Below are 25,160 nucleotides of genomic sequence, written 5' to 3'. Positions count from 1 at the left end.
CCAGCGGCGGGCCCCGTGAGCCATGGCCCCTGAGCCTGTGCGTTCGGAGCAACAGTGAGAGGCCCGCGTACAGCAAAAAAAAAAAAAAGAAAAGAAGCTATTGCTGGTCATGCTCCACCAAAATGAGGGAGTGACTCCAGACAGACGAGGATCTGGGTCCAGGAGGCAGGGGAGGGACAGAGGGAATGGCCACTGGTGGCAAAGGAAGACCGGGGGGTGCCCCAGTGGGTGGGGTAGTCAGGGGGCCCCGGGAGGAGTCCCCAGGGGAACTCAGACTGCAGAGATGATCTGAGAGACCTGTGTAACACCGTATCGAGAAGCATTTTAAAGGGCTATCTGAGAGTATAAAAATAAGAAAAGCAAAAAATGGTCCAAGAAGAAAAAAATGTAATCGTAGCATCCTCTTTGGCTCAGCAGCAAACAGTAAACAATAAAGTTTTAATAAGGAAAATGCAGTAGACAGGGATGTAAAGTAAGTGAAACCTTGGTCACAGTAAGAAGACAGTAGAGGATGTCGGAAAGTTACACAGTGAGGCAGGAAGGAGTGGAGATGCTGGGCAGGCCCATGCCAGACCCCAGCCCACACCGTGAGCAGCTGAGCTCCTATCCGGTCCCGCCTGGACCTGGCCGAGTCCACGTCAAAGGTCAGAAAGACACAGCCCAAACCAGAGACAGAGTGAAACCTGGAGGGTGCTGAGGGAATGAACCCTTCTTATTGCATCTGCTTGTGAACTGAATGACTTTCATATAAGGAGCACTCATCACTTTTGGATTTTTAAGTAGTTTTTTTTTGTTTTTTTTTAAATAAAGAAGATGGTGTTTTAGCCTTTCAGGAAAACCTTTACTATTACTTTAAATAACATCAAACACTCTAAAACCCTGGATCAAGTTTTAGTGTTAAAGAAATACAATAAAATTAATAAATACCATAGACCCCCTCCCCCCATAACTGTTAACTCTAAAACACTATAAAAATGCATGGTACTATTATATTTAAATATCAGTGCAAGTTGCTCTCAGAGTTATGATTATTAGACATCTTGTACCACCCCACCACTTCCCCACCCCCACTCGGTTTGGTTTTTATATCCATATTAATCCTTGTTACACAGTAAACAGGCCCAATATGCATGTGCAGATGAATGAGTGAATGAATGAATTCAGGGATAGCCAAAGAATGAACACCTTCTCGGAGCTTTTTCTGAGGTTTTATAAGACATAAAGGTTGCTTTATGTTAAAAGATAGATGGATCTCACATGCTAATTCATGGGGAAGAGGCTCTTCGTAGGAAAATGTTAAACCATAAAGAAATAGCAAAGGGAGAGAACTGCTTTGAAAGCTGATTGTTGAATATGAACACCTGGCAATTACAACCCCAGGGAGGGAGGGTGGGAGGCATCACCCTCCCAACTTCCTATAGCCCCAGCATCCCCACCATAAACACAGAGCGTTGAGACCCTCCCAAACTAAAGGGCTGCTTTCCTGTCTGCCAGGGGCCGAAGCACAGACCAAGGAAGGCAGCAAAGACACAGCACCAGTCCACTGTTTGGAGCTTCTGAGAATGCAAAGCCCCAACAGAAAGGATGGCACGCTCCTCCTTCAAGTCCTCCCGTAAGGCTGCAACTGCAGCTCAAGGTGAGCGAGAGGGCGGGACCCTACCCACGGCAGATCCTCAGGTGTCAGCTGACCTAAGTGGAAATTGGGAAGGAAACAGCGAGCCTGGCACTGTCCTAGGCACACAGTCCCAGTCGGGGAGAAGACAGACAGAGATCACAAACCTTATAGAGCCTGCATGATAGAGGGAAAACCAAACTGTACAGAAGATAAATAAATTATACAAGGTACCAGAGATCTGGCTGGATAATGCTAGTAAAAAGATGAAAAAAAAAAACCAAAAACAACAACAACCAGCACAGGTCTTATTTAAATAGATGCAAAAGTGAGATTTGCATCAATCCCACAACTGCCTTAGTTCACTGTAGAGATAAATGGTCCACAAACTTCATGCTGGATCAGACGTAATAAGTCTGATTGTGAAATGCAGTTGGGCTGACTTCTCCCTGTGCTATGTCCTCTCTGCTTCTTAAAATCAGTGAAACAGAACTTACTTCTGGTTCTACTGCCCCTGCAGCCAGACCCACTACATGGTCGGGAGTGGAGACCTGGGCTGCATCCTGCCTCTGTCTGCACCGAGCCGGACGGCTGTAGGCGAGCCACAGCTTAACCTCCCAGACCACAGACCAGCATCTGGAAGGGTGGGAACTGTCATGATGCTGAGTGTGATGACCCAGACCAAGGTGTGGACCCCGCAGGCCTCACACATGCTCCTCTCTTTCCCAGCTCTGTCTGCATCCTTGAGCAGCTGACGGCAAGGCAGCATTCATTGCCCAGGAGCAACATCCAGGCCTCAGGACACCTTCAAGGAGTCATATGCTAGGTGTCAGGGCTAGGGGAGCAGAGAGGGGCTGCCAGATTCCGGAAGCTCTGGCTGTAGGATGTGGACGGGACAGTGCAATCCAACCCCGTGGCTTTTCAGTGTTCACCTTGACACCCCGGTTCTCCAGCTGTGGCCCCAGTCTCAGACACAGCGGACCCAGCCTACCCCTCAAGCACAAGCCTCCCGCCTTCTGGTCTTCCTTCAGCTCTTCTCTCCAGGCCTTCCTCCCCACAGGCTGTCCCCTCTTCCAGGAACACTGCCCCCATCTCCAAACTCCACTTAGATGTCAGCTTGAGAGTCACTTCCCCAGGGACCTTCCTGACACCCACTGCCTGTGCTCCCACGGATCCTGCACTTCCCATTTCTGTTCTCGTCACACTTGCAAAGGCTTGTTTAACAAGCAGCTTCCCCTCTAGAGTTTAGTTCCCTAAAGAGTCTCATCTGTCTTGTCCCTGTGTGTCACCCATGCTTTTCACAAGGCCTGGCCCCGAGCAGGCACGCTGCAAAGATCTGGCAAACTCAACTGAACTGAAGGGCACGTCAGCATCACGTGCAGTGAAAATGACTGGGCAGCTCATGGGGCAGGTTCAAGTCCCAGCTCAGCCGCACGGGTACCTCAACTGCCTGGTTTGTACACTGCAGGGGTGGCTGGCTGACCTGTCAGCCCCTCTAACCTCCAACACGCAAATGAAGGCAGAGAAATGGACATCTGTCTGCCTGCTTGACTCTGAGCTAGGGTTTTAGGGTGAGGCCGGATGAATGCATTGCCCAGGCCAGCATTTGTTGACAGTTGTCCCTGGGCCCTGTGCTGGGTGCTGGGGGCAAAGGATTGCGATGGGCATGCCTGCTGAAGGGGCACAGCCAACACCTGAGACCATTCACCAACCCAAACGGCTCAGATAAAGTCATCCAGGGTCAAGAAGCAAGAAGGAAGCAAATGCCCAGCATCATGCCCGGGATGGCTCTCTGGGCTGGCCTAGGAAATTCAGCTCAAGGGATCTTGGAATCCATCCTTGCCCCGACAGAGGGGAAGGTGACAGAGCGAAGGTCACACTGCTCCATCTCGGGGAAAGGGTGTCTGAGGTGGAAAAGCCTTTGAATAAACCAATGAGAGACATTTTCTGCAAATGCATAATGGCTTTTGGCCTCATGGATTCCAGCTTTTGGAACCAGAGGCTTAAAAACTGGCAGCCCACAAGCCACATCTGCCCATGGATATGTTTTGTTTGGCAGGCAAGGTTTTACATTTTTAAAAAATTACTTCCATCATTTATAAAATTGGATGGTTTCACATAAGAATCCAAATGTCCAGCTTCTCTGGAAAAACAGGCAGCATCAGACTAAAGATGGGAGAAGATGCCTTAGGAAGCAAGGTCCCTCAGGGTTCTGGGGCAAGGGTGGGCAAGCGAAGACCTAGGTGGGTAGAACCCAAAGCAGGGAAAGCTCAGACGGCCACAGACCCCAAAGCGTTCACTGCCAAAGTCAGCTAAACAACCAGCTAACAGCCTCTGGAGGCAGGGCAGGCCACCCCCTAATGGCCCCAATCCCCACCACTCCCTGCAGCATCATAACAAAAAACCTCACTCGTGCACATTATTACTGGCTCCTGTAGGCATTTAGCCACTAGCCTCTTAGAAATACACAGGCGTGAGCCTCGTAAACACGCCCAATCCACAAGCCTCCTTCCCCATAATCTTCTCCACCACCCCAGCACCCACCCTCCAGTGGCAGAAAATCTGGCTGGCATTGGAGCTAAAGGCTACCTCCTGCAAAGAGCACACATCCACCTCCACCCAGGAGAACAGTCAGAAGCTTTCTATGCGTTTCGTAACGATATACTGAATAATTGACAATCCATCTGATGCGCGCTGTGCTTCTATCACCACACATCTGCTTTAGGGTGGCCGTAAAAAACACAGACATGTCAAACGCTGGGGGAAGCATTCACACAACTTATTCATGAAAAAGAAATCATACTCGAGAAACTCTCAATGAGTTAAATCATTATTTTTACTTTAAACATTTGTCCATTTGAACAGCTCCATTTAAAAACAGATTAACAAGGCTTCCTTGGTGGCGCAGTGGTTAAGGGACACGGGTTTGAGCCCTGGCCCGGGAAGATCCCACATGCCACGGAGCAACTAAGCCCGTGCGCCCAACTACTGAGCCTGAACTCTAGAGGACGCAAGCCACAACTACTGAGCCCAAGTGCCACAACTACTGAAGCCTGTGCTCCTAGAGCCCGTGCTCTGCAACAAGAGAAGCCACCACAATGAGAAGCCCGCGCATCACAACGAGAGTGGCCCCCGCTCCCCGCAGCTAGAGAAAGCCCGGGCGCAGCAACAAAGACCCAACGCAGCCAAAAATTAATTAATTTTTTAAAATAGATTAACACACTTTTTAAAAAAATTGTTAATATTTGATCAATACCACATAGGCTATTCTGAAGCTTAAATCTTCCCCAAAATCCAATATGGATCAGATTTCCCTAGGCAATTTCAAAATTTATTGGAAAGGCAAATGTCACTTTATAAGGAGAGAAGAAAATTACCAAGAATGTAAGTAGAACTACCTGCTTTTTATCTTGTGTTTTCTTAAAATCTTCACATGCTAGCCAAAATAAAACATTTTCTTCACTGAATTCCTTTTTCAAAAATTCCTGTGGATGAAAAGAAGAAAAAATATCAAACAGTATTCTACTTAGAAAACAAATAATGCATTTCCCTTCAAGAACTAAGTCAGAATTCAACAAATGAGGGTGTTCATTCACCCTGTAAAAGCTCCACCCTGAAAACAAAGTGCATGTTTAACGTTAAAGCTGGAATTTCATATGCATTTGAACTTAATGGGTTTGACACTGTGAAAAAGAGTAAAAATGAAGTAGGAATCTACTCACAATTCTCAACTGACAATAAATTACCAAAAAGTAAATTAAAGTGGAAGGTATATTAGTTCCTTCCAGACAGTGTTTAAACAAAGTACATTCCTTCAAAATCAGGCTCATTTTTTTAAACAAAAGAAAAGAAAACATACTAAGCATGTCTAAAAATGCCACAATAAAAACTATTTCAAGCTGGAGGTGTGCTTTCTTTTGGCAGATGTTGGGGGCTTAGTGGCACAGCCAGCTATCCTGCTGTGCACAGAAAAGTTTTCTCCCCGAGATCTAGACGGTGCTCTAGATGGTGGTCCTATGTCCAGAAATGCCTGCTACCCCCTCCTTGGATTCTGCTACAGAGACCAGCAGCATCAGGGCTTATCCTGGCCTGACGCAAGACTTAAAAGACAGAAGTCAGTGGGACTCAGGCAGATACAAGGCATTCTTGAAATTCACCTGTGCTGCTTCTGACACTTGGGGTTTCTGCAGGCCATTTCTAGGCAGCCCTGACACCTCCCCACCCACCTGCTCTCCTCTCTGAGTTCATCTTCACTTTGTCAGCTGATGTCCAGCCTCTTTCACTCTGTTAATATGTATCCTGAGAATCCCCAACATACAAGTGAACAAACCTTCACATCAGAGAGACCCAGACCACCCCCTCCCAGGTGTCACAGAGCTGGAAATTCTTTGTAGATTCTGCCAATGAGCACAGTACCTCTTCCTCATCACCCCACCCTGCTCCCATCCAGCTATATAAAAACCAGAAAGAGGGACTTCCCTGCTGGCGCAGCGGATAGGACTCTGCGCTCCCAGTGCAGGGGGCTCAGGTTCAATCCCTGGTCAGGGAAATAGATCCCACATGTATGCCACAACTAAGAGTTCGCATGTCACAACTAGGGAGCCCATGTGTTAAAACTAAGGAGCCCGCCTGCCGCAACTAAGACCCGGTGCAACCAAATAAATAAACTAAAAAAAAAAAAAAAAAAAAAAAAAAAACAGAAACAGTCTGTGCACACCCCTCCGTGCTGGTCCGTGACTACCCAGGAAATCACTTCCATCTTGGTCATGACAGGTGAGAAGTTCTGCTTCTCAAGTTGGGCCAGACAGTGTTAAAAACTGGCCTGTGCTCCACCCACAGGCTTCTAAGCTTCCTTGTATGTGCATCGAGCCCGGTGAACAACGAAAAAAGTCAAACCCTAAATCTTTTCACGCCTTCCGGGTCTTCAAGCAGATTCTCCAGAGAAGCCGCCCATTTGTCTGTGCTCTTGGGATTCTGGTGGCTGCTGCTGGAACTCCCATCACTGTCGTGGATGTCTGCAAAGCAAAGTTTAGACTGTGTATGTGGCCCAAAGATACTGTCATCTTATAACGGGCATTATGATCATCATCATCACCATTATGGCTAAGATGTAACAGTAAGTTATATGCCAGAATCTACTCTCCGTGCTTAACACAGTGCATTCATTCTAGTCCTGACAACAACGTTATGAAGGGGCTGCTGCTATTCCCTCCATTTTACAGATGCGGAAAACTGTGGCTCCGAGTTAAGAAGGGACTTGTCATTTCCCAACACTTCCCATATATCCTTCCCCCACCCACGTGTCCACTGGCTGACCTGCAGGCAGTCTTCAAGTCTCCCTCAAGCCCTCCTCCCACACCAGTCAGAATGGCCATCATCAAAAAATCTAGAAACAATAAATGCTGGAGAGGGTGTGGAGAAAAGGGAACACTCTTGCACTGCTGGTGGGAATGTGAATTGGTTCAGCCACTATGGAGAACAGTATGGAGGTTCCTTAAAAAACTACAAATAGAACTACCATATGACCCAGCAATCCCACTACTGGGCATATACCCTGAGGAAACCAAAATTCAAAAAGACTCACGTACCAAAATGTTCATTGCAGCTCTATTTACAATAGCCCGGAGATGGAAACAACCTAAGTGCCCATTGTCGGATGAATGGATAAAGAAGATGTGGCACATATATACAATGGACTATTACTCAGCCATAAAAAGAAACGAAATTGAGCTATTTGTAATGAGGTGGATAGACCTAGAGTCTGTCATACAGAGTGAAGTAAGTCAGAAAGAGAAAGACAAATACCGTATGCTAACACATATATATGGAATTTAAGAAAAAAAAAATGTTATGAAGAACCTAGGGGTAAAACAGGAATAAAGCCACAGACCTACTGGAGAACAGACTTGAGGATATGGGGAGGGGGAAGGGTGAGGTGTGATACGGCGAAGAGAGAGACATGGACATATATATACTAACAAACGTAAGATAGATAGCCAGTGGGAAGCAGCCGCATGGCACAGGGAAACCTGCTCGGTTCTTTGTGGATGCCTGGAGGGGTGGGATAGGGAGGGTGGGAGGGAGGGAGACAAAGAGGGAAGAGATATGGGAACATATGTATATGTATAACTGATTCACTCTGTTATAAAGCAGAAACTAACACACCATTGTAAAACAATTATACCCCAAAAAAAATGTTAAAAAAAAAAAAAAAAAGAAGAAGGGACTTGTCATTTCCCAACACTCCCCATATATCCTTCCCCCACCCACGTGTCCACTGGCTGACCTGCAGGCAGTCTTCAAGTCTCCCTCAAGCCCTCCTCCCAGGGACCTTGACTCAACAGCAACTCTTCCCCATTACATTCTGTGCACAGTCTTATAATTATCCTGCTGTGTTGTGACTGCACGACCGGCTCTCACCAGTCTGAAAGCTCCTCTGCATCTTGATCTTGTATCTCCAGCAGGTAGCTCATTGCCTGGCACATAAATTAAAGTGTGTACCAGGGCCGGGACTAGGGTGGGGAAAGGGAGGCACTGGCCAGAGGTGCAAAATTTAAGGGGGTGCCCAAAAAACTCAGGCATCAGGTAAATGAGGTTTTCATGCAATATTCTGAAAAATCAGAATTAATGCAAAAAATTCCATAATGAGCAAAATACCAAAAATTTAAATAAAGACAGGATCATTATTAACTGATTTTTCCTTGTGCCTCTCAGGCTCCAATATGTCTCGGCGGGACGCTGTTACAAAGTGCATAGGCTAAATGAATCAGTGACTTTGCATCTGCACATCTGCTGCACTCTCTTACTCTTACCTCTAAAAAGAGCCTCTTGACTAAAGGAAAGGGGACGGGGACCTCCAACTAACACACTCTGGCTACTTGCCTGAAGGAGGAAGTAACAACACAAACACACCTCATCTACAGAATCTGGCCCCTTCCTGGAGTCAAGGGAAAATCCATGGAATGTCACTTCGGATGGGCCCAGGTTCCAAAGCCAGTTTTGCCAATTCGAACTATGTGAACATGGGCAAAACTCTGCGTAAGATGAAGATAACCCCCCTATCTCTTGGGGTTAACAGAAGGATTTAAAGAGGAAACACATCAGGCACCTAGGTGCTCACAGTGTACCCTCAAAAAATATTAGTTCTTCTCTCTGCTTCCTTAAAATAATGATTTATCAAGTGAACTATTTTTATAGTTAATACTTCTTTTCTCCACTGCTTTCTTTTTTTTCAAAGTAGAGCCATGTCTCTCTAAAGAAAAGTTTGAATCTGGGAGAAAATAAACTTTAAATTAAGAAGTCAGCAAAACAAATCCTTTTAAAAGGATAAATTTTAAAAGTCTTATGAATATTAATTGCTGCAAGTAGCTAGGTGGTCATATGGTTTCAAATGTTTTTGGAGGAAAGTTGTATCAGCATATGTTGAACATGGAAGTAACTCAGCTTCTGTGATCTACTGTATTCTGTTGGAGGTCAACAAACATATTAATTTCTCAAGCAGCTGAGACTCGGTCTCCTAGCATCTGGGGAAACTACCTGGGTTCTATACGTTGATTGGCTGATTTGGGCTAAATAAAGCAGAAGCAATATGCATTGGTGATGGAGCACATAAGAGAGTTGTTTGGGACAAATCCATTCCTTTACTTGAGAGGGAAACTCACTCAAACATCACAAATGGAGCTGACACTTCTCTAAAGTGAGTCTTCAGTTCGTGGATATTAAATTAGTTCTCTGCTCTCTTTGCAAATGTTAAAACGGCAAAAGCTTCTGAACACGGCATTTCTTCCCAATGAAGCATAAATCAAATTAAAAGATCATTATCGTAAGAAATTTCTGCAACAGGGTTCATTCTGCCAAGCATTTCACAGATTTACTCCCTGTTCTCTACCCAAAGAATACAGTTTGACAGTTTACTCCACTCCCCTAGCAGATCTTCTCTTAAGTAAATAAATTAGAGACACAAGTTCGCTGTTCCGGAAAAATCGTAGGTAGCCAGAAATTTCTCTCGCCATTGCAGAACAACTGCTTTGGCTATAACTTTTCAACCTTGGCCTGTAGTGATTCCAAAACTCTTGACGTTCTTTTCAATAATAAACCAAATCACATTTGGGTTTTCACGGCCTCACTGTCTTGCAAATAAATACACTTGGTGGATTCCCATTTAGCCAATAGAGTGCTCTGGTTAACTAGGTCTTCTGGTTAACTGAGGGATAAGACAGCCATCCCCACCGTGAGACAATTGCTCCCTCACTCCCCTCTTTTATTTCATACTCTAGTCATTTTGCATATTAGGTTTCTGTGCTGGCTTTCGTGTGAACAAAAAGTTTTACAACTCAAAACGCACTCATCTGATCTAGTCTCCTTATTTAACAGACTGAGAAATAAAGGTCCAGAGGGTAAGGTGACCCAGCTAAGGAACTGCTGGATGGAACCAGTACTGGGATTTAAATATGCGGGCAATTGTCCCCACCAGGACCACCTCTATGGAACCCCAGGGTGCCTTGGAACACAGGAGTTTGCAGATGGGTGGCCCTTCCTTTCAGTTCCCTCCTAGGCTACCATTTCCCTTCCATCGATGTCATGAAATACATCTATGGCTGACACTGTTATAGAAGGCACAGAATTTTCAGGGCTGGCCCAGAAAGCTTACCAAGACAAAGAAAGTATCTCCATAGCCGTGGTTATTAGTTTCGGCTTTGGTGCCATGGATAAAGAGAAATTTCTTCTTGCCCTTCTGCTCACCTTCTGCCCTAGCAGTCCTTTTACTATAGGAATCTTTTACTCAAACTCTACTGCCATGTGTTTTCACTTTTTCAGAAATACTGACTTGAATTTTGCCAAGACTTCCTGATTGTCTTTTAATTTTGATTAAGGCCTTTGGCTATGCCTTTTTTTTTTTAATCCTTCTTGATTGGTATCAATATAGATAGATATCTCTAGTTAGAGCAACATTTGCAAACTCCATTCACTTAATGATGTCTCTCTTTTCCAAGTCATTATCCCCAACCTCCAATAAGACTGGCAGAGGTCCACTCTATTTGGCAATGCCCTAAGAGACTGCCCCCTAACCTGAGGCATTTCCATTTCTCAGGATCCTCGTCGGTACAACTAGACTTCCACTATTTTCCGATGCATGTAAGTAAGGGCTTCCTAAGACAACTTGGATCACTTTAAATGTTACAATCAGTCCAATGATGTATAGGAGAAAGAAATAACCTTTCTTCACAGCAAGCAAGTTTACTTCTGAGCTTAAGAATAAAGCAAAAACAAGAGTTCCCAGCTTCCCAACTCCTTCCCAGTTCCTGGCACTTGGAAACACAAAGGTCCAACACTCTTCTTTCCTTTTTCATTGATAAAAGTTTCCATTTTAGATGGATTACACAAGAAGGTAGGTTGGGAATGCACAGCTGGAAAAAGAGTTAAACCTATCTTTCTAGCAGCTTTAAGATCACTCAAGCTAGTAAGGAGCAGTTGGTGATGACATTTGTTTGTTCCCATTTTGTCCAGCTCTGCTCATTTGTTGTTGTCATTTAGATCATCTGTAAAACATTTCTGCAATGAAAAAAATATTTTTTTTTACCTCCTGGGCCCTTCAAAGCATTTTAGATCTTCAGATTTTTGCAGGCACGATACTTATGTTTCAATATACTCATCTTCAGATGAATCTGTCATTGGCTAATAATAACCATTAACACTTACGAATTATTCACAACGTGCTGGGTACTATTCCAAGCTTTTTCCATGGGTTAAATCATTCTGTTCTCACAACGACCCTCAGATGTGCTTAGTATTATCCTCACTTCACAGATGAGGAAACGGAGGCACAGTAACTCGCAAGGGGCACCCAGCTAGAAACGGGGAGTCACGGTCCAAGCCCAGGTAGTCCTGCCTCCAGAGCCCAGGTCATCTGCCACAATGGGCTGCCATTGTTAGTTTTGATATCTGCTGATCTTCACATTCACAGAAGCCAGAACATGACGGCCTTGACAAGAATGATAACACTTATGTGTGAGAAGACTGCAAAAACTAGAGTCCAATTCCTTGCAGACAAAAACCCACCTACGACTGGGCCCAAATCATCCAGCACATGAACACAATGGGCATATGCTTTCCATTTACGTTTACGCTGTTCTGTGTGGTAAAAGCTGTTATTTCAAAGCCGGCACAGCATCCAGGTACAGAGGGCTGAGGCTGACTGCTTGCAGCATATTGTGTGATGCATTATTTATAGATGCCATGATGTCATATCTAACAGAGACCTTCTCCAGACATTAATTCCTTGGAAATCCATACTCAAAAGGCATCTCTAACACTCATCAGAACAAATTCCTGCTATTAGTCTTCAGGAAGGTCTGGCTAATGATCCTGCATAGACAATTTCCCCAAGTCAAAGATTTTAGTAAACTCTCAATATCCAGCTTCCTCAACAGCAGAGTCAACTTACATCCTCGGAGGGTTTGTCAAAGGCACCCCCAAAAGCACAGCACATTAAAGAAAACAAACTAAACATTCAAGCCCAGGAAAAGGCAGAAATGTTAACCCTAAATTCTAATGTGGTTTGGTACCACACACACACACACCATACTCCTTTAAAATAATCAGGGAAAGTACACACCCCACAAAACTGATTTAAAACCTCATATCACCTATATCACATCAAACATCACATTTTTTTAAAAAGTCATCCCGCTTAGAAGCAGAGAATCCGTTTTCACAACTGGTGATCCATGTAAGGCTCCAGAGAAACTGGGTCATGGAAACCCTCTATCTAAATATTACTTAAGTGTTTACCAGCGCCAGTATCTAGCTTCTGAGAATAATGACCCTTCAGGCATGCAATTCCCTTGGTAGGGAGGTTTGCATGAACTGCCATTAGCAGAAAATAAAAATAAAAACGTTTTGAAATAATCATACTGATAGCAAGCATCAAAGACCAGAGCAGGTCAACAGGCTGGAGAGGTCAGCTGGGCTCAGAAACGGCCTCATGGCAGTTTTCCCACGAGGTCTGAGGCCTCAGAAAAAGTCAAGTTGCTCAGGCGAGCCCTCCAGAGGCCCCCTGTGCACCTGCATCTGCACCACACACACCTCTACCTCTACCCTGCCCGCCAGCACCCAGCGACGGGTGAGCTGAGGGCATATCTGATAGCCAGAGGGGTGGGGACCCTTCCTTATGTGCCATGCTCTGGGGTCTGCCTGGGGAGGTCCCCGCAGCCCAAAACTCCGCTGCCTTCTCAGAGACGCTTTGTGCGAGACAGACGGGGGCTGCGGGGCTCCTGAGCACGCTTTTGGATCCAGAGGAAAAACAAGCCTCAACATCCTCTTCTGAGTGGACTAAACAACAGATGGCCCCCTGTTTCCACTTTCTACCAGAGGGAAGGAAATAAGAACGCCAGACTGTTAACTGTAGCTTCCCTAGAATCCTCACTTTCTAGGCAAAGGCCCAGAAAAAATAAAAACTACCCAGGAGCCCAATCCTGGAGGTGAAAGTGAAGACCCTGTCTGTATTTTTTCTCACTTTCCAGGAGCCCCCATGCTTCCTCTGGGACCTGACTTATGCGGAAATGTGCCCTCGCTCTCCCCTGGCCCCCACCTCGGCAAATAAGTAACTTTTTCCCTCCGGTGTCAGTAGGGTAGACTGTGTATTTCTTGAGAGTAAGAGCTGTGTCTTCCTCAGGGTCTGCAGTGCCGGGCACTCATGTATAGATTTATAGTGATAGCTGTTTTCTGATAGATTGTCAGGTTGAGGGGGGACAAAGCAGAGAAGAGGATGACGGTTGTAAAAAGAGATGGCATTTACTGAACACTGACTACATCCCATCTCAACCTCACAGCCCTTGGAGGTTGGGTCCATCGGTGGCCCATTTTACAGATGAGGAAACTGAGGCACAACAAGGTTAAATCACTTGCTCCAAAGGGGAAAGCCAGGACGTCGATGAGCTGGGACTCAACCCTAGGCTGTCTGGCTACAGAGGCTGTTAAGGCAAGGGCAGGGAAAGGTGCAAGAAATAAAAGGCGGGCCCTTTTTCTCAGGGAAATTAAAATTGATTGAGAAGATGAAGCCAGGCATTCCCAGATGGCATCTGGCTGCAATGCCACACACTGCCATGAAGTTTTCTTCACTGGTCCATGAAAGAATGAGAATAAGCAGAAGGAAATATTTACCAAGTGAGCTGTGCTGATCGGGTGGGACAGTCTTGGGTTGTCTTTTTTAAGTAGATAATTACATTTATTTACAGGGTACAAAAGACAAGAGCTACACAAGGGAGCACAGTGGGACAGGTCTTCCTATCGCCCCCGTCCTTCAGCGACCCAGAGCCTCTCCCCTAGAAGCAACAGCCTCTGGAAGATTCTTGTGTATCAGGACAAGTTCTTTACGTGAGATTATATCTCTCCTACTATTTGGGGTGTTGAAACATCCTTCGTTTGTGGGATGATAAAGACAGTTGATGATGGTATTGTTGGTTTTTAATGTCCCAACTGGAGAAAGAAAGAAAAGAAGGAAGGAAGTGGAGCAGAGAAGCAGGGAGGCAAGGAAGGAAAGAAAAAAGCCCACCGCTCCACACTCACTCTCTAAATACACACGAGCAAGATGACACACTGGATACTGTGTGAGGTCACGCAGGCAGCTCTGGGCTCGGTCAGAGATCTGAGTGCCCTGGTCTGTCCCTTCTGAAATGGGCGGCCTCTGCAGCTGTCCGGGGAGAGACAAGATGGGCAGGCTGCATTTCAGGTGCAGAGAGGGAGGCAGGAGGCCTGGAAGAGCAGGCCTCCTGGAGCTTTGGGAGAGGACACAGGACAGAGGTGGGAATGTCCAGCCACCCAAGGGCGGGGCGGGCAGCGGGGGGACTGGGCGAGAAGGCAAGCCAGATGAAGGGTCCCTGTGCCCACCACAGAGCGGGGACAGCAGAGCCGACCCACAGGCACTCGGCGGGGCCCTCGAGAGATGGGAACCTACTGGGAAGGGAAATTGGTCCCCGGAAGTCTGCAAGGGACTGTTTGGCTCCAGTGTGCGCCTCCTGACAGCTCTTATCGAGGAGCTGCTTCTGTCGCCTGCCTGGGCCCCCGCTGCCACCCCCGGGGCTGCTGCCGTGGAGAGCTATCTGGGGGAAGCAGAAGAAACTGGTGAGCGTAAATTTAGTACCATTTAAACAGCAAGTTCCCAGAGCTCAGCGGCAGGGGGCCGAGGGGATTACTCAACCCCAAGGAGGGAAATGACTCAGTTCACCCAGAAAGCCCTAGGAAATGGCCCAGCCAGGCACCTGCCTCGTTTCCACAGTTCCTAACAGTGAGTAAAGGAGACATAAGTTCATACATCATACAAAGTCTGTGAAGGCAAGTAAAGCACCCCGAGCGCCCGGCACCCACCAGTCCGCGAGCTGCCCGTGGTGGTGTTCAGGTCGCCACACGTGTATAAGCCACACCCCTCGCTCAGCCCCGCCTCTCTGTGCCCGCTTCGTTCTCCTTGAATCTGAAGGCCCGGCCCAGTGATGTTCTGCAGGGATGATTTCCCCCAGCAGCCAAGCCGGCCATTAAATTGTATGTCAACTGTCATCTTTAAATAAAAACTTAAGCCCTGCCATAAATCTGAAACTGGTCCCAGAGGTTTAATGGGATAATGTATAACAGGCTCGGGGCGGGGGAGCGGTGAATTCCCCTGGCTGTTCAGCCCGTGTTCTGTGTTCTGCTCGCAGGGGGCGGTGGAAGGCCGTGGCTCTGGCTTTGCTTTTCAAGAGGAGAGCATCCCATTTACCATCAACAGTGCAAGTCGCTGTGGGGGGCAGGGTGGGTGCACAGAATCCTTGGAGGGGTCCTCACACTTCAGTGGCTTAAGAATCGACTGTCAAAAAAGCAGCCAACTCTCCCTCCCACCTCGGGTCCGCAGGGACTGAATCCGGGACGGGGCGGGGTCTGGGGGGCCTGGAAAGCTGCATTTTGTCGAGCCCACCTCCACTCCCACCCCCTTGTGGTTTGTGAACACACTTCGAGAAAGCTCAGGAAGGAGAATATTTGCCCTTTGAATCGCACTTCGAAACTTGGAATTAAGCGTTGGGAGCACCAAACCTCAGTTTAAAGACATTGTCTCCAATAAGATTTTGCAGAAAAGCAAGAAAGGTTTGGAGTAAAAGGAGCTGGGAGGCAGGACTGCAGCCAGGCTCAAATCAGGGTCCAGCAGGGATGGATCCGGTTTTTGTGGGGCCAGAAACTTACACAATCTGGAGAGCCACTTTAAGAAAAATAATTCAAAATCACCAAAAAAAAAAAAAAAAAATCAGTCCAGGGTCCCATGGATCACTTGGCCGGCTTCCCAGTGCCTTTGCCTCGGGGCCCACATTCCCCCTTTCTCACTGCTGGGTGGTGATGACCAAACTGGCAGGGGCTCATTTGTCCTTTCCCATCACGGGGTAGACATTAAACCTAAAAATCATAAAGAAATCGGGCTCTTGGAAGTCTGGCATTTAATACCAATCCATGATTTTTAGCTACTGATCTTTCTTTCTATCGGTGACCTAACCACATTTCATCAGACTTAAAATGTATTACCCTGAAAGAGGTACACTCCACTGGTGTCCCTAAAACTGCCACCAGTCTTTCTGGGGTACAACCTGCCCACATGCAACAGCACCCCAAAACCATGTATGTCCCAAAATTCATGTGTTCTATTTGGAAGACTTCAACCCAAAAGCGAACTGTGCAGGGATGTTCAAAGCAGCTCTATTTATAATAGGAAAAGGCGAAAAAGATAAGAGCTAACCATTATTACTCAGTAATGCCACGCACTGTACTAGGGACTTCATATATATGCTTTCATGTATTTGATTCCACAGCTCTATTGAACCCACTTTACAGATGGGAAAACGGACGCAGAGCTGTGCTGGTAAGCCAGCTCTCCCAGGGAAAAACAAAAACAAAAAAGCTTGATTTTTAGCATCTGCTGATTTCCAAGGTGTAAATGGCCACTGGTAGCCAATTTCAAGCTACCTACAATTTAGCAACCAGCTTCCAAATTTCCCAATAATTTAGCAATTGGCTCGGAGGTAAAGTAACTTGCCCAAGGTAGTTGAATGATAGAGTCACGGTGGGAACCAGGAGTTTAACTTCAGAGTCCAGGCTCTGACCACCACTCCATAGACCTGTGAATATCTAACAATAAGGAATGGCTAAAATGAACGCCCACAGGGGAATCCTTTGACCCACAGGTAACACAGAAAGGTTTACATGACCACTAACTCTAATATAAGCAATTTATAACTCTATGAAGTCCTACTTTATTAGAGTTGTCCTAAATAGTAAATGCAATAATTTGCAAAATTTGATGGATGAGAAACCAGCTTCGATTTAGAAGGGCATTTTATTCTCATTTTGCGGATCCTTATCTACACAGAGAGGCTCCACAGCTAGTAGTGGTGGAGGTGGGATTTGGACCCAGCCAACCTACTTTCAGTCCATCCTCTTCACCACAGTGTCCCTCATAAAATACATCAGGTGAAAAAAAGATACGGGCCAACACGTACAGCCTCTTGGTACTAGCAGAAGCGTCTCCCAGTGGGAGGCGGCAGAAAAGCCTCTGAACTCCAGAGTCAGGCCGAGCTGGGTTTGAAAGATTCTCCATCACCTAAGTGTGACTTGGAGCACGTTACCTAATAGCTCCTGGCTTCAGTTCCCTTCTCCGTAAAGTGGGGAGAACAATGCCTATCTCGATGGGTTGCCCTAAAGGTGAAAAGAGAATTCACAAAACAGAGTGAACACAGACCCGGGCCCACAATTAGCGCTCAAAAGGGGTTTAGCTATTAGGAGCAAAAAGGGTAAGATGGTTGGAATCAAGGGCATGGTTTCATCTTCACCACGGGTTCTTTGTCCTATCAAATCGTTCCAAATTGTGGCTGGTCCAGAGTGACAGCCAAACTATCCTTTGTCGGCTCTTCCCTGGCGCTAACTGCAGATGCGCCCTTCACCTGGTATTTATTCACCCTCCTTCTCTGCCCCATAGTTCGGCTCCTCGGCGCAGAACAGAAGGCGTCCGGCAGCCAAGGTCTAGCAGCCCTGTCGGATGCCTGGCCAGGTCCAGGCGTGCCTTTCCTGGCGCCGCGTGGGCATCATTCGCACCAACGCCCGCAGCGGAGGCAGAGGACTCCCGAAGGGAGGAAACTCGCGCGACGTTCTGCGTTCGGAATCTAGAGCCCACACCACCTCCAAAGTTTGGAGATGTTTTGGATCTCCTTTTTCTCCCAGACCATCACTAAAAAGAAAACTGCTGTTGTTCCTCCTTTCAGACAAACTTCCTCCCCAGCGCGCCTCTCGGGGCTCTGCGCTCCCGCCGCGGCTGGGACCGCAGGGGCGCTGGACGGAGCAGGGAGAAGTGGCGCCTTCGGCCGGGGCTCCCCTCCGTGCGGCATCGCAGAGCCGCGCCCGAGCCTAGTAAGGATGGCCTGGGCGGGTAGCGCCTGCCCGGGCGGTTCATCGCAGCCCCTGCGGGCGCCCCAATCCCCAGCACGCGGGGTCCAGGGAGCTTACCTGACGGCGGCCGCTTCCTGCTCAGCCGACTCACGGCGCGGTTAAACATAGCCGCGGGCAACCCAGGGAGGAAGGAGGATCCGCTGGGCAGCGCTGCAGCTGAGCCGGAGGAAGGCGAGGAGGAGGAGCCCGCTCAGCACCGCCCCGGAGCGTGCCGCCCCCACCCTGCCGCCCTCCTCCCGGCCGGACGCCGCGTGGCGCGCTCCGTGCGCCCTACCGGCCCGCCCAGGAGGGGGCCCTGCGGTCCCGCCCCGGGGTGCCTGGGCGGGCAGGGCGCACCCGCGTGACACCCAAACGCCGGGACCCGGCCCAGATCCCAGGACGGAGCGCACTCTCTCGGAAGTAGTCCGCGCCGCCAGGGACTTAGGAACCCTGCCCAGGCGGTTCGCGGGTCCCGGGGACCCTTCGCCGCCCGGCGGGGCTCTCCAGAGAAGCCGCCCGAGCCCCGCCCTACCTGCCCCCCAGCTCCAGCGTCCATCCCTGCCTCCCGCCCTCTCCCTGCAGCCCTGGGAAACTGGCGCGGCGCCTTCAGCGCACTGCGCTTCGTGGCTCAGCGCGCTTTTGCCGGGCAGCCGGCGAGGGTCACCTCCTGGTCCAGATACCGGAAAGCTGAGGCCTCGTGGTTCTGAAAAACCCAGGTGCGGCCCACGGCCTTCGCCTCCTTGCCCTCGGGTTCCTGGATCCCTGCGCGCCCGGGCTTGCCTGTCCCGCGACTCCGTGGGCGCTGGGCCTTCCCACGGCCGCGAAAGCCAGCGGGGCATCGCCAGGACCCGGGCCGCGGTGTCCGCGGGCGGAGCGAGCCGAGCCGGAGCAGGTGGGCGCCCTCTCCCGGGCCGCGCTGCGCGGGCGCCGAAATTTGGGCGCCTTCTGCCCTCGGTCTTGAGGCTCCAAGGGCGGACCTCGGGGGAATTCCGTAGGAACCCCTCAGGTTCCAGCGCGGAGCTGTGCCTCTGACCCGCACATCGGCTGGCCGGAGACACTAACTTTCGGGACACGTGGCACACCTTTCGGCGGGGCCTTTGCGCTCAACGCTCAGAATCAGTCGGGCCGCACTGCGCTGTAGGCCTGATTTCCCCTCTCCCTCCGCCGGTCACCTGCTTAGGGCCGCCAGCTCCACTCGAATCTATCATCTCATTTCTGCAAAACAGCCCAAGAGGGGGTATCATTAGCCCCATTTTCTTGAGGATTTGGTTTACGAGGAATTGTCTTTCTGGCGAGTCCTACTTTTCTCCTGTGTATCTGGCTTTGTCTCTAAATTAGTCTTTATTTTTAGCTGTACTAATTGCTATTTTTCTAAACTGTTCCCCAGTCGTCGGTCCCCCCTCCACCCATCCTTTCTCAGTATTTTCACTAGTTGGCATTTTCTTTTGTGTCTTCTATTCTGAGCTTCCCATTCCGCTAATATTTCCTCCCTCCCTCTACCCACCCCTTCAGCCCCAATCCCACCCCCATCTCTGGCCTTCTATGGTGGTTTCTCATTTCTCTCCCTACCTTTCTTTCCCCTCTCAAAGTATTTACTCAGAGTGTTTCTAAGCACCCTGCCCCTCTGCTGCGGGTTTTCAGCTGCAACTCGAGGAGGCAGGCTATTATGACCAGGAGCAGAGTTAGAATCGAGCTGAAAAGCTCGATTTTTAAAGCGTCTCCTGTTGCCGGCCTCCTGCCAGCTTCCTCTCCGTTATAACGGGATTGAACCGTGATGCTTAAACTCCAGGCAGCACGTTCAGCCATTTTAAGAGTAGGACTTTCAAACTCTACAGAGTCCTGCCTACAAATGAGGTAACAATAACCAGGGAATTTGTGCAGCACCTCCCCAGAAAGCGTCTCCAGAGACCAAATTACAAGTTATTCTAACGCAGGAAGTAGGGAGACTGGCACAATGGGTGAAAGGCACAGCTAAATGTTATGCCACTTTCCAGGTCCACCCCTGCTGTGTCTGGAAAAAAACCTGCTGTGGCCTAGGACATCCTTATGAATCTGTCCTGAGCTAAGACTGTGGCCAGTCTTAGCTGGAACAGCTTTCTGAAATGAAGGGAAAATAGAACAGCTTCAAATCACTTTTACTGTCCTGTTAGCATATCAGATAGTGAGTACAAAAATAAAGACCCATGATTTAATGTTCACAGTTTAAAATTTGTTTCGGGGCATGAAAAGACTGTCTTTATGAAATTGCTATAAATACCTGTTTCAAGTGTCTGAAGATCCAAAAGCCAGTTTTCAACATGTGCTGTGCAGAAGACCATGTACAGAAGTATAGAGCCTCACAGTTCCTAAGGCTTGCCAAAAGAACCAAAAAAAAACACACACACACACACACACACACACACACACACACACACACACACACACACCCCTCCCACGTGATTCAACTTCTGCCTGTGGTTTGCAATGGCTGAAGCTACTCTCCATGCAAACAGCATTGCTCAGGGGCTTCCCCTGTGGTCCAGTGGTTAAGACTCCGTGCTCCCAATGCAGGGGTCCCCGGTTTGATCCCTGGTCAGGGAACTAGATCCCGCATGCCGAAACGAGGATCCCGCGTGCCACAGCTAAGACCCGGCGCAGCCAAATGAATGAATATAAAAAAGAAAAAATAGCATTGCTCACTTTCCGTAGCTCATCTCAAGCCTTTACAAACACTGGTAGCCAGTCTGAGTAAGAAGAGGACAAGTGGTTTGGCCCCTTCCTACCCCTGCTGGTCTCACCCCTGCTGGTCTCACCCCTGCTGGTCTCACCTTTGGTTGAATAACTTTCACTGGGGACTAGGATGTCTTCTGGTAAAGCAGAATTTCAGAGTGATCATTGACTCTAGAGTTTGACTTGTTTGTTTGTTTGTTTTTGCGGTACACGGGCCTCTCACTGTTGCTCCGGACGCGCAGGCTCAGCGGCCATGGCTCACAGGCCCAGTCGCTCCACGGCATGTGGGATCCTCCTGGACCGGGCACAAACCCGTGTCCCCTGCATCAGCAGGCAGACTCTCAACCACTGCGCCACCAGAGAAGCCCGAGTTTGACATTTTTAATTCTCAAAAACTTAAAAAAAAAAAAAAACAACTGGTAAGTTGTGAATACATTATAGTCTTTTACAATAAAATATATTTTAGTCTCTTATAAAGAATATGCTCAGCCATTTGAAGCAGATGAGATATAGTAAACTAAGTAAATACGTAAGTGCGCAGCTTGAAGCCAAGAGACCTGGTTACCAATCCTGGCCATATAACAGACCAGCTGTGTGTCTTCCCACACCCCATCCCCCCACCCCACCCCCACCCAGCAGCTTGTGGGATCTTAGTTCCCTGACCAGGGATCGAACCTGCGCCCTCAGCAGTGAAAGCACAGAGTCCTAACCACCGGACTCCCAGGGATTTCCCAGCTTTGTGTCTTTAAACACAGCCTCCTAGGATTGGACAAGGAAAGGATGCCACCCACATTCTAAGGGTGTGGTGTTCACTAGCAATAAACAAGAAAGCACCTGGTATAGTGCCCAGCACATGTAGGCACACAAAAATGTACTGGAATCTGACTTACTCACTCCCCCTACAATGCTGTTTTAATAAATAATAAACTTTAGCTTATATGTGGTGAAAAGTGGCATTTTAAAAAGGAATTATAGGAAGTTGGCAGGGTTAGTAACAGCATGATGCAATTGACACACACAGTGAAGGCGGGAAAGTAAATTGTTAACAACCTCTCTGGTAGGCAAGAGAGGCAGATGTGTTAAGATGGTGTTTGGCAACATGCATAAGAGCCTTCAAAATGTTTATACCCATTGGACCAGTGAATAATTCTACAAGTGGTAATTTATGCCAAAGAAAGAAAAGAAATACAAAGATTTGTGTGCAAAGTTGAACATCATAACACTTCTTTTATCAGTGCTATTTATGGTAGCTATAAATGTCCATTAATAGAATGACTAAGTTACAGTATATTCCTATGATGGAATATTGAACAGTTGCAAGAACTGAATGAAGAGTATTTGGTGATGGAGGGCAGGGGTCCCCAACCCCTGGGCGGTGGATGGGTACCAGTCCGAGGCCTGTTAGGAGCCAGGCCACACAGCAGGAGTTGAGTGGCGGGTGAGCAAGTGAAGCTTCATCTGCTGCTCCCCATCGCTAGCATTACTGCCTGAACCAAACCCTCCTGCCCCCGCCCTCCCTCCCCCATCCATGGAAAAACTGTCTTCCACAAAACTGGTCCCTTGTGCCAAAAGGGCTGGGGACTGCTGATGTAGGGAACGTGCTTGTGAAGCTGTCATTGAAAAAAAGCAGGATACAAATATAGAGAGTTTTCAGTAGGAGAGGAGAGGAAATATAGTATATTTATGGATAGAAAGCTTTATGGAAACGATTCCCAAATGTTACTAGCATTTTTCTCTAGATGATGGGATAATGGGTGATTTTAATTTCCATTATTATATTTTTGTGTTTTACAAAATTTCTGCAGTGAATATGCTTTTCAGGGGGCAGTGAGGAGGGGATCAGTAGTTGGAAACATCAAAATCTCTACTAGGTTTAATCTACAAATATTTAAGCCCACATCTTTACAACATTAGTTGTGCTTTCTTTAATTTCCCATGGAAGAAGCAAGCAGATATTGACTGCCTTTCCCATCTTTGATCTCCCTTGCTTTTCAAGTCACATATTCATGGCATATCACAGCTGGATGGATCCTTGGAGATCGGCATATTACGCTGCAGATCAGGAAACTGAGGCCCAGATGGCTTTGGCTAGGAGTGATGCTAGGTTTCCTGAGTCATAGGAAAGTGGTCTTCCTGGCACAGCACACTCTATCTTGTACCATGCTGCATCCATGAAGATACACCTGAAAAAGGAAGACCTTTATGTACGTTTAGGATTCAAGTCGGGATTCCTGCTAAACAAAGGCAGGTTAATTACTTCAGTATGCAATCATACTTGTATTTCTGCGATCTCAAAGCAAAACAACAACAACAAAAAGAAAAACAAAAACAAAGCAGTTCTCTATTGCTCTATTTCACTGCAGCACTTCTCGGCAAAGTGCCTCAAATGAGTTGTCTGTACTCATCGTCTCCCATCCCTCCCCTCCACTCTCCTAAGCCCTCTCCGGTCTGCTTGCTTCTCCACCACCCCACTCAACTGCTCTCGCAAAATCACAGTGGCATCCCCCTTGGGAAATTTAAGTCAGTTCCATCTCCGTCTTACTTGAGCCACTGTCAGCATCGGACCCTGTTGATGCCTTCCTCCCTTGAACCACTTTCTTCCTTTGACTTCCAAGACACCACTCTCTCCTGGTGTTCTTTCCACCACGTTTGCTGTCCCCACTGCCACCTCTCCTTCCACTTAAAGGTGAGCACTGCATGCTTAATTTTAGGATCTCTCGTCTTGCACACTTACTCCCTTGACCATCTCATCAAGTCTCATGGCTTCTAATACCATTTAAAAAAATAGACTTTGGGGACTTCCCTGGCTGTCCAGTAGTTAAGACTCTGCGCTTCCACTGCAGGGGACTCAGGTTCGATCCCTGATCAAGGAATTAAGATCCCGCAAGTCGTGCGACGCTGCTAAAAATATAAAAAATAAAAATAGACTTTGTTTTTTAGAACAATTTTGGTTCCACAGCAGAATTAAACAGAAAGCACACAAAGTTCCCATGCACCCCTCACTCCCTGCCCCCAGTACAGCCTCCCGGTCCCCATCAACCTACCCCACCAGGGTGGTACATTTGCAACAAGAGGCGAACTTGTATCGACACATCATTTTCACCCAAGTACATGTGAAATACCATTTTTAACTTTTTTTTTTGGCCGCACCACTTGTCTTGTGGGATCTAAGTTCCCCGACCAGGGATCGAACCCAGGTCCTCAGCAGTGAAAGTGCTGAGTCCTAACCACTGGACCGCCAGGGAATTCCCTGGAATACCATTTTCTGACCACAGAACTCCCACCTTTCCATCTCCAGCCTGGACTTGCCTGTTTGACATCTCCTCTTGGATGCTGACTAAGACATCTCAAACTGAGTGTGTCCAAAATGGGTCCGCCTCTTCCTGCCCACGCCCACACCCACACTACCCGCAGCCTTCTCCTCTCCCCTGAAGACAGCTCCACACTTGTGGTTGCTCAGACCAATTATCTCGGAGTCCCTTCTGATCATCCTCCTTCTCACACCTCACATCTAGTCCATTAAGTAACTCTGCAGGTTCCACCTTCAAAATAAATCCAGAAGCCCACGCTTGCACCATCTCCATCTCTACCTCAGCCCCGTCCAAGTCACCATCCAGTGCCCTTGTTTACTACAGCATCCTCCTAACAGGTCACTCTGCTTTCCAATTGCCATAGTCTATTCTAAACGCAGCAACCAGAGTGAGCCTTTAGAAACAAGGGAAGTCTCACCATGTCAACCCTCTGTTCAAAGCTGCAGTGGCTCCCCATGTGGCCCCAAGAGTAAGCCCAAGACCTTATAAAGACTGACAAGACCCCACATGACTGGGACCTCTCTTCCCCTCTGACCTTTCAACCCGGTCTCCTGCCTCACTCATCTGTTCCAGCAAAACCTCCCCCTATCCCTCAACTCCACCCCCCAACAGTCCCACCTCATGACCTTTGCATTGGCTCTTCCCTCTGTCTAGAACACTCTGCCCTGGGTATGCGTGGCGCGCGCTCTCAGTTTCTTCAGGTATTTAACCAAATGTCACCTCGTCAGTGTTTAAAATGGCAATGCCACGCCTGTACTTCCATGCCCCATTTTCCTCCACTCCTGCCATGTTTCTCTATAGCACACACTACCTTCTAACGTGCTGGAACTTACTTCCTATGTATGTGTATTGTCTGTTTCTCTGTACAGTACCTACACTCACTCTACTCTCCACTCTCCCTAGAATGTAAGCCCTGCTGTCCCAGCACCTAGAAAAGTGCTTGTCACATTTGTCACATAGTGAGCACTCAACAAAAATGTGCTGATGAATCAAGATGAGAAATACTTATCCCCTGTCTCCCAAAACTCCACTAAGATGACAGAAAAGACCTTACAAATACAGTAATATATATATATATATATATATTTTTTTTT

The 25,160-nt window shown here is 47.8% G+C and overlaps 1 protein-coding gene and 1 non-coding gene across 2 annotated transcripts in view; both read right to left on the bottom strand.

Moving 5' to 3' along the window:
- The window catches only part of RGS10 (regulator of G protein signaling 10), a 37,208-nt gene extending 19,610 nt beyond the window's left edge, over nt 1-17,598 (bottom strand). Inside the window, exons 1-4 of the mRNA XM_007469639.1 lie at nt 17,566-17,598; nt 14,527-14,712; nt 6,509-6,646; nt 5,011-5,097 (exon numbers count right to left, since the gene is read on the bottom strand). Of these exons, the coding sequence (XP_007469701.1) occupies nt 5,011-5,097; nt 6,509-6,646; nt 14,527-14,712; nt 17,566-17,598 (444 nt within the window). The remainder of the gene's footprint in view (nt 1-5,010; nt 5,098-6,508; nt 6,647-14,526; nt 14,713-17,565) is intronic.
- A 6,329-nt stretch (nt 17,599-23,927) lies between these two features.
- On the bottom strand, nt 23,928-24,000 carry TRNAE-UUC (transfer RNA glutamic acid (anticodon UUC)). Its single transcript has one exon. It is a non-coding gene; the product is annotated as a tRNA-Glu (tRNA).
- Between the last annotated feature and the right edge of the window lie 1,160 nt (nt 24,001-25,160).

The sequence above is a fragment of the Lipotes vexillifer genome, unplaced genomic scaffold (genome assembly GCF_000442215.2).
Source record: "Lipotes vexillifer unplaced genomic scaffold, Lipotes_vexillifer_v1.1 scaffold240, whole genome shotgun sequence".
NCBI lineage: Eukaryota > Metazoa > Chordata > Mammalia > Artiodactyla > Lipotidae > Lipotes > Lipotes vexillifer.
This window is presented reverse-complemented; position numbering and strand designations above follow the sequence as displayed.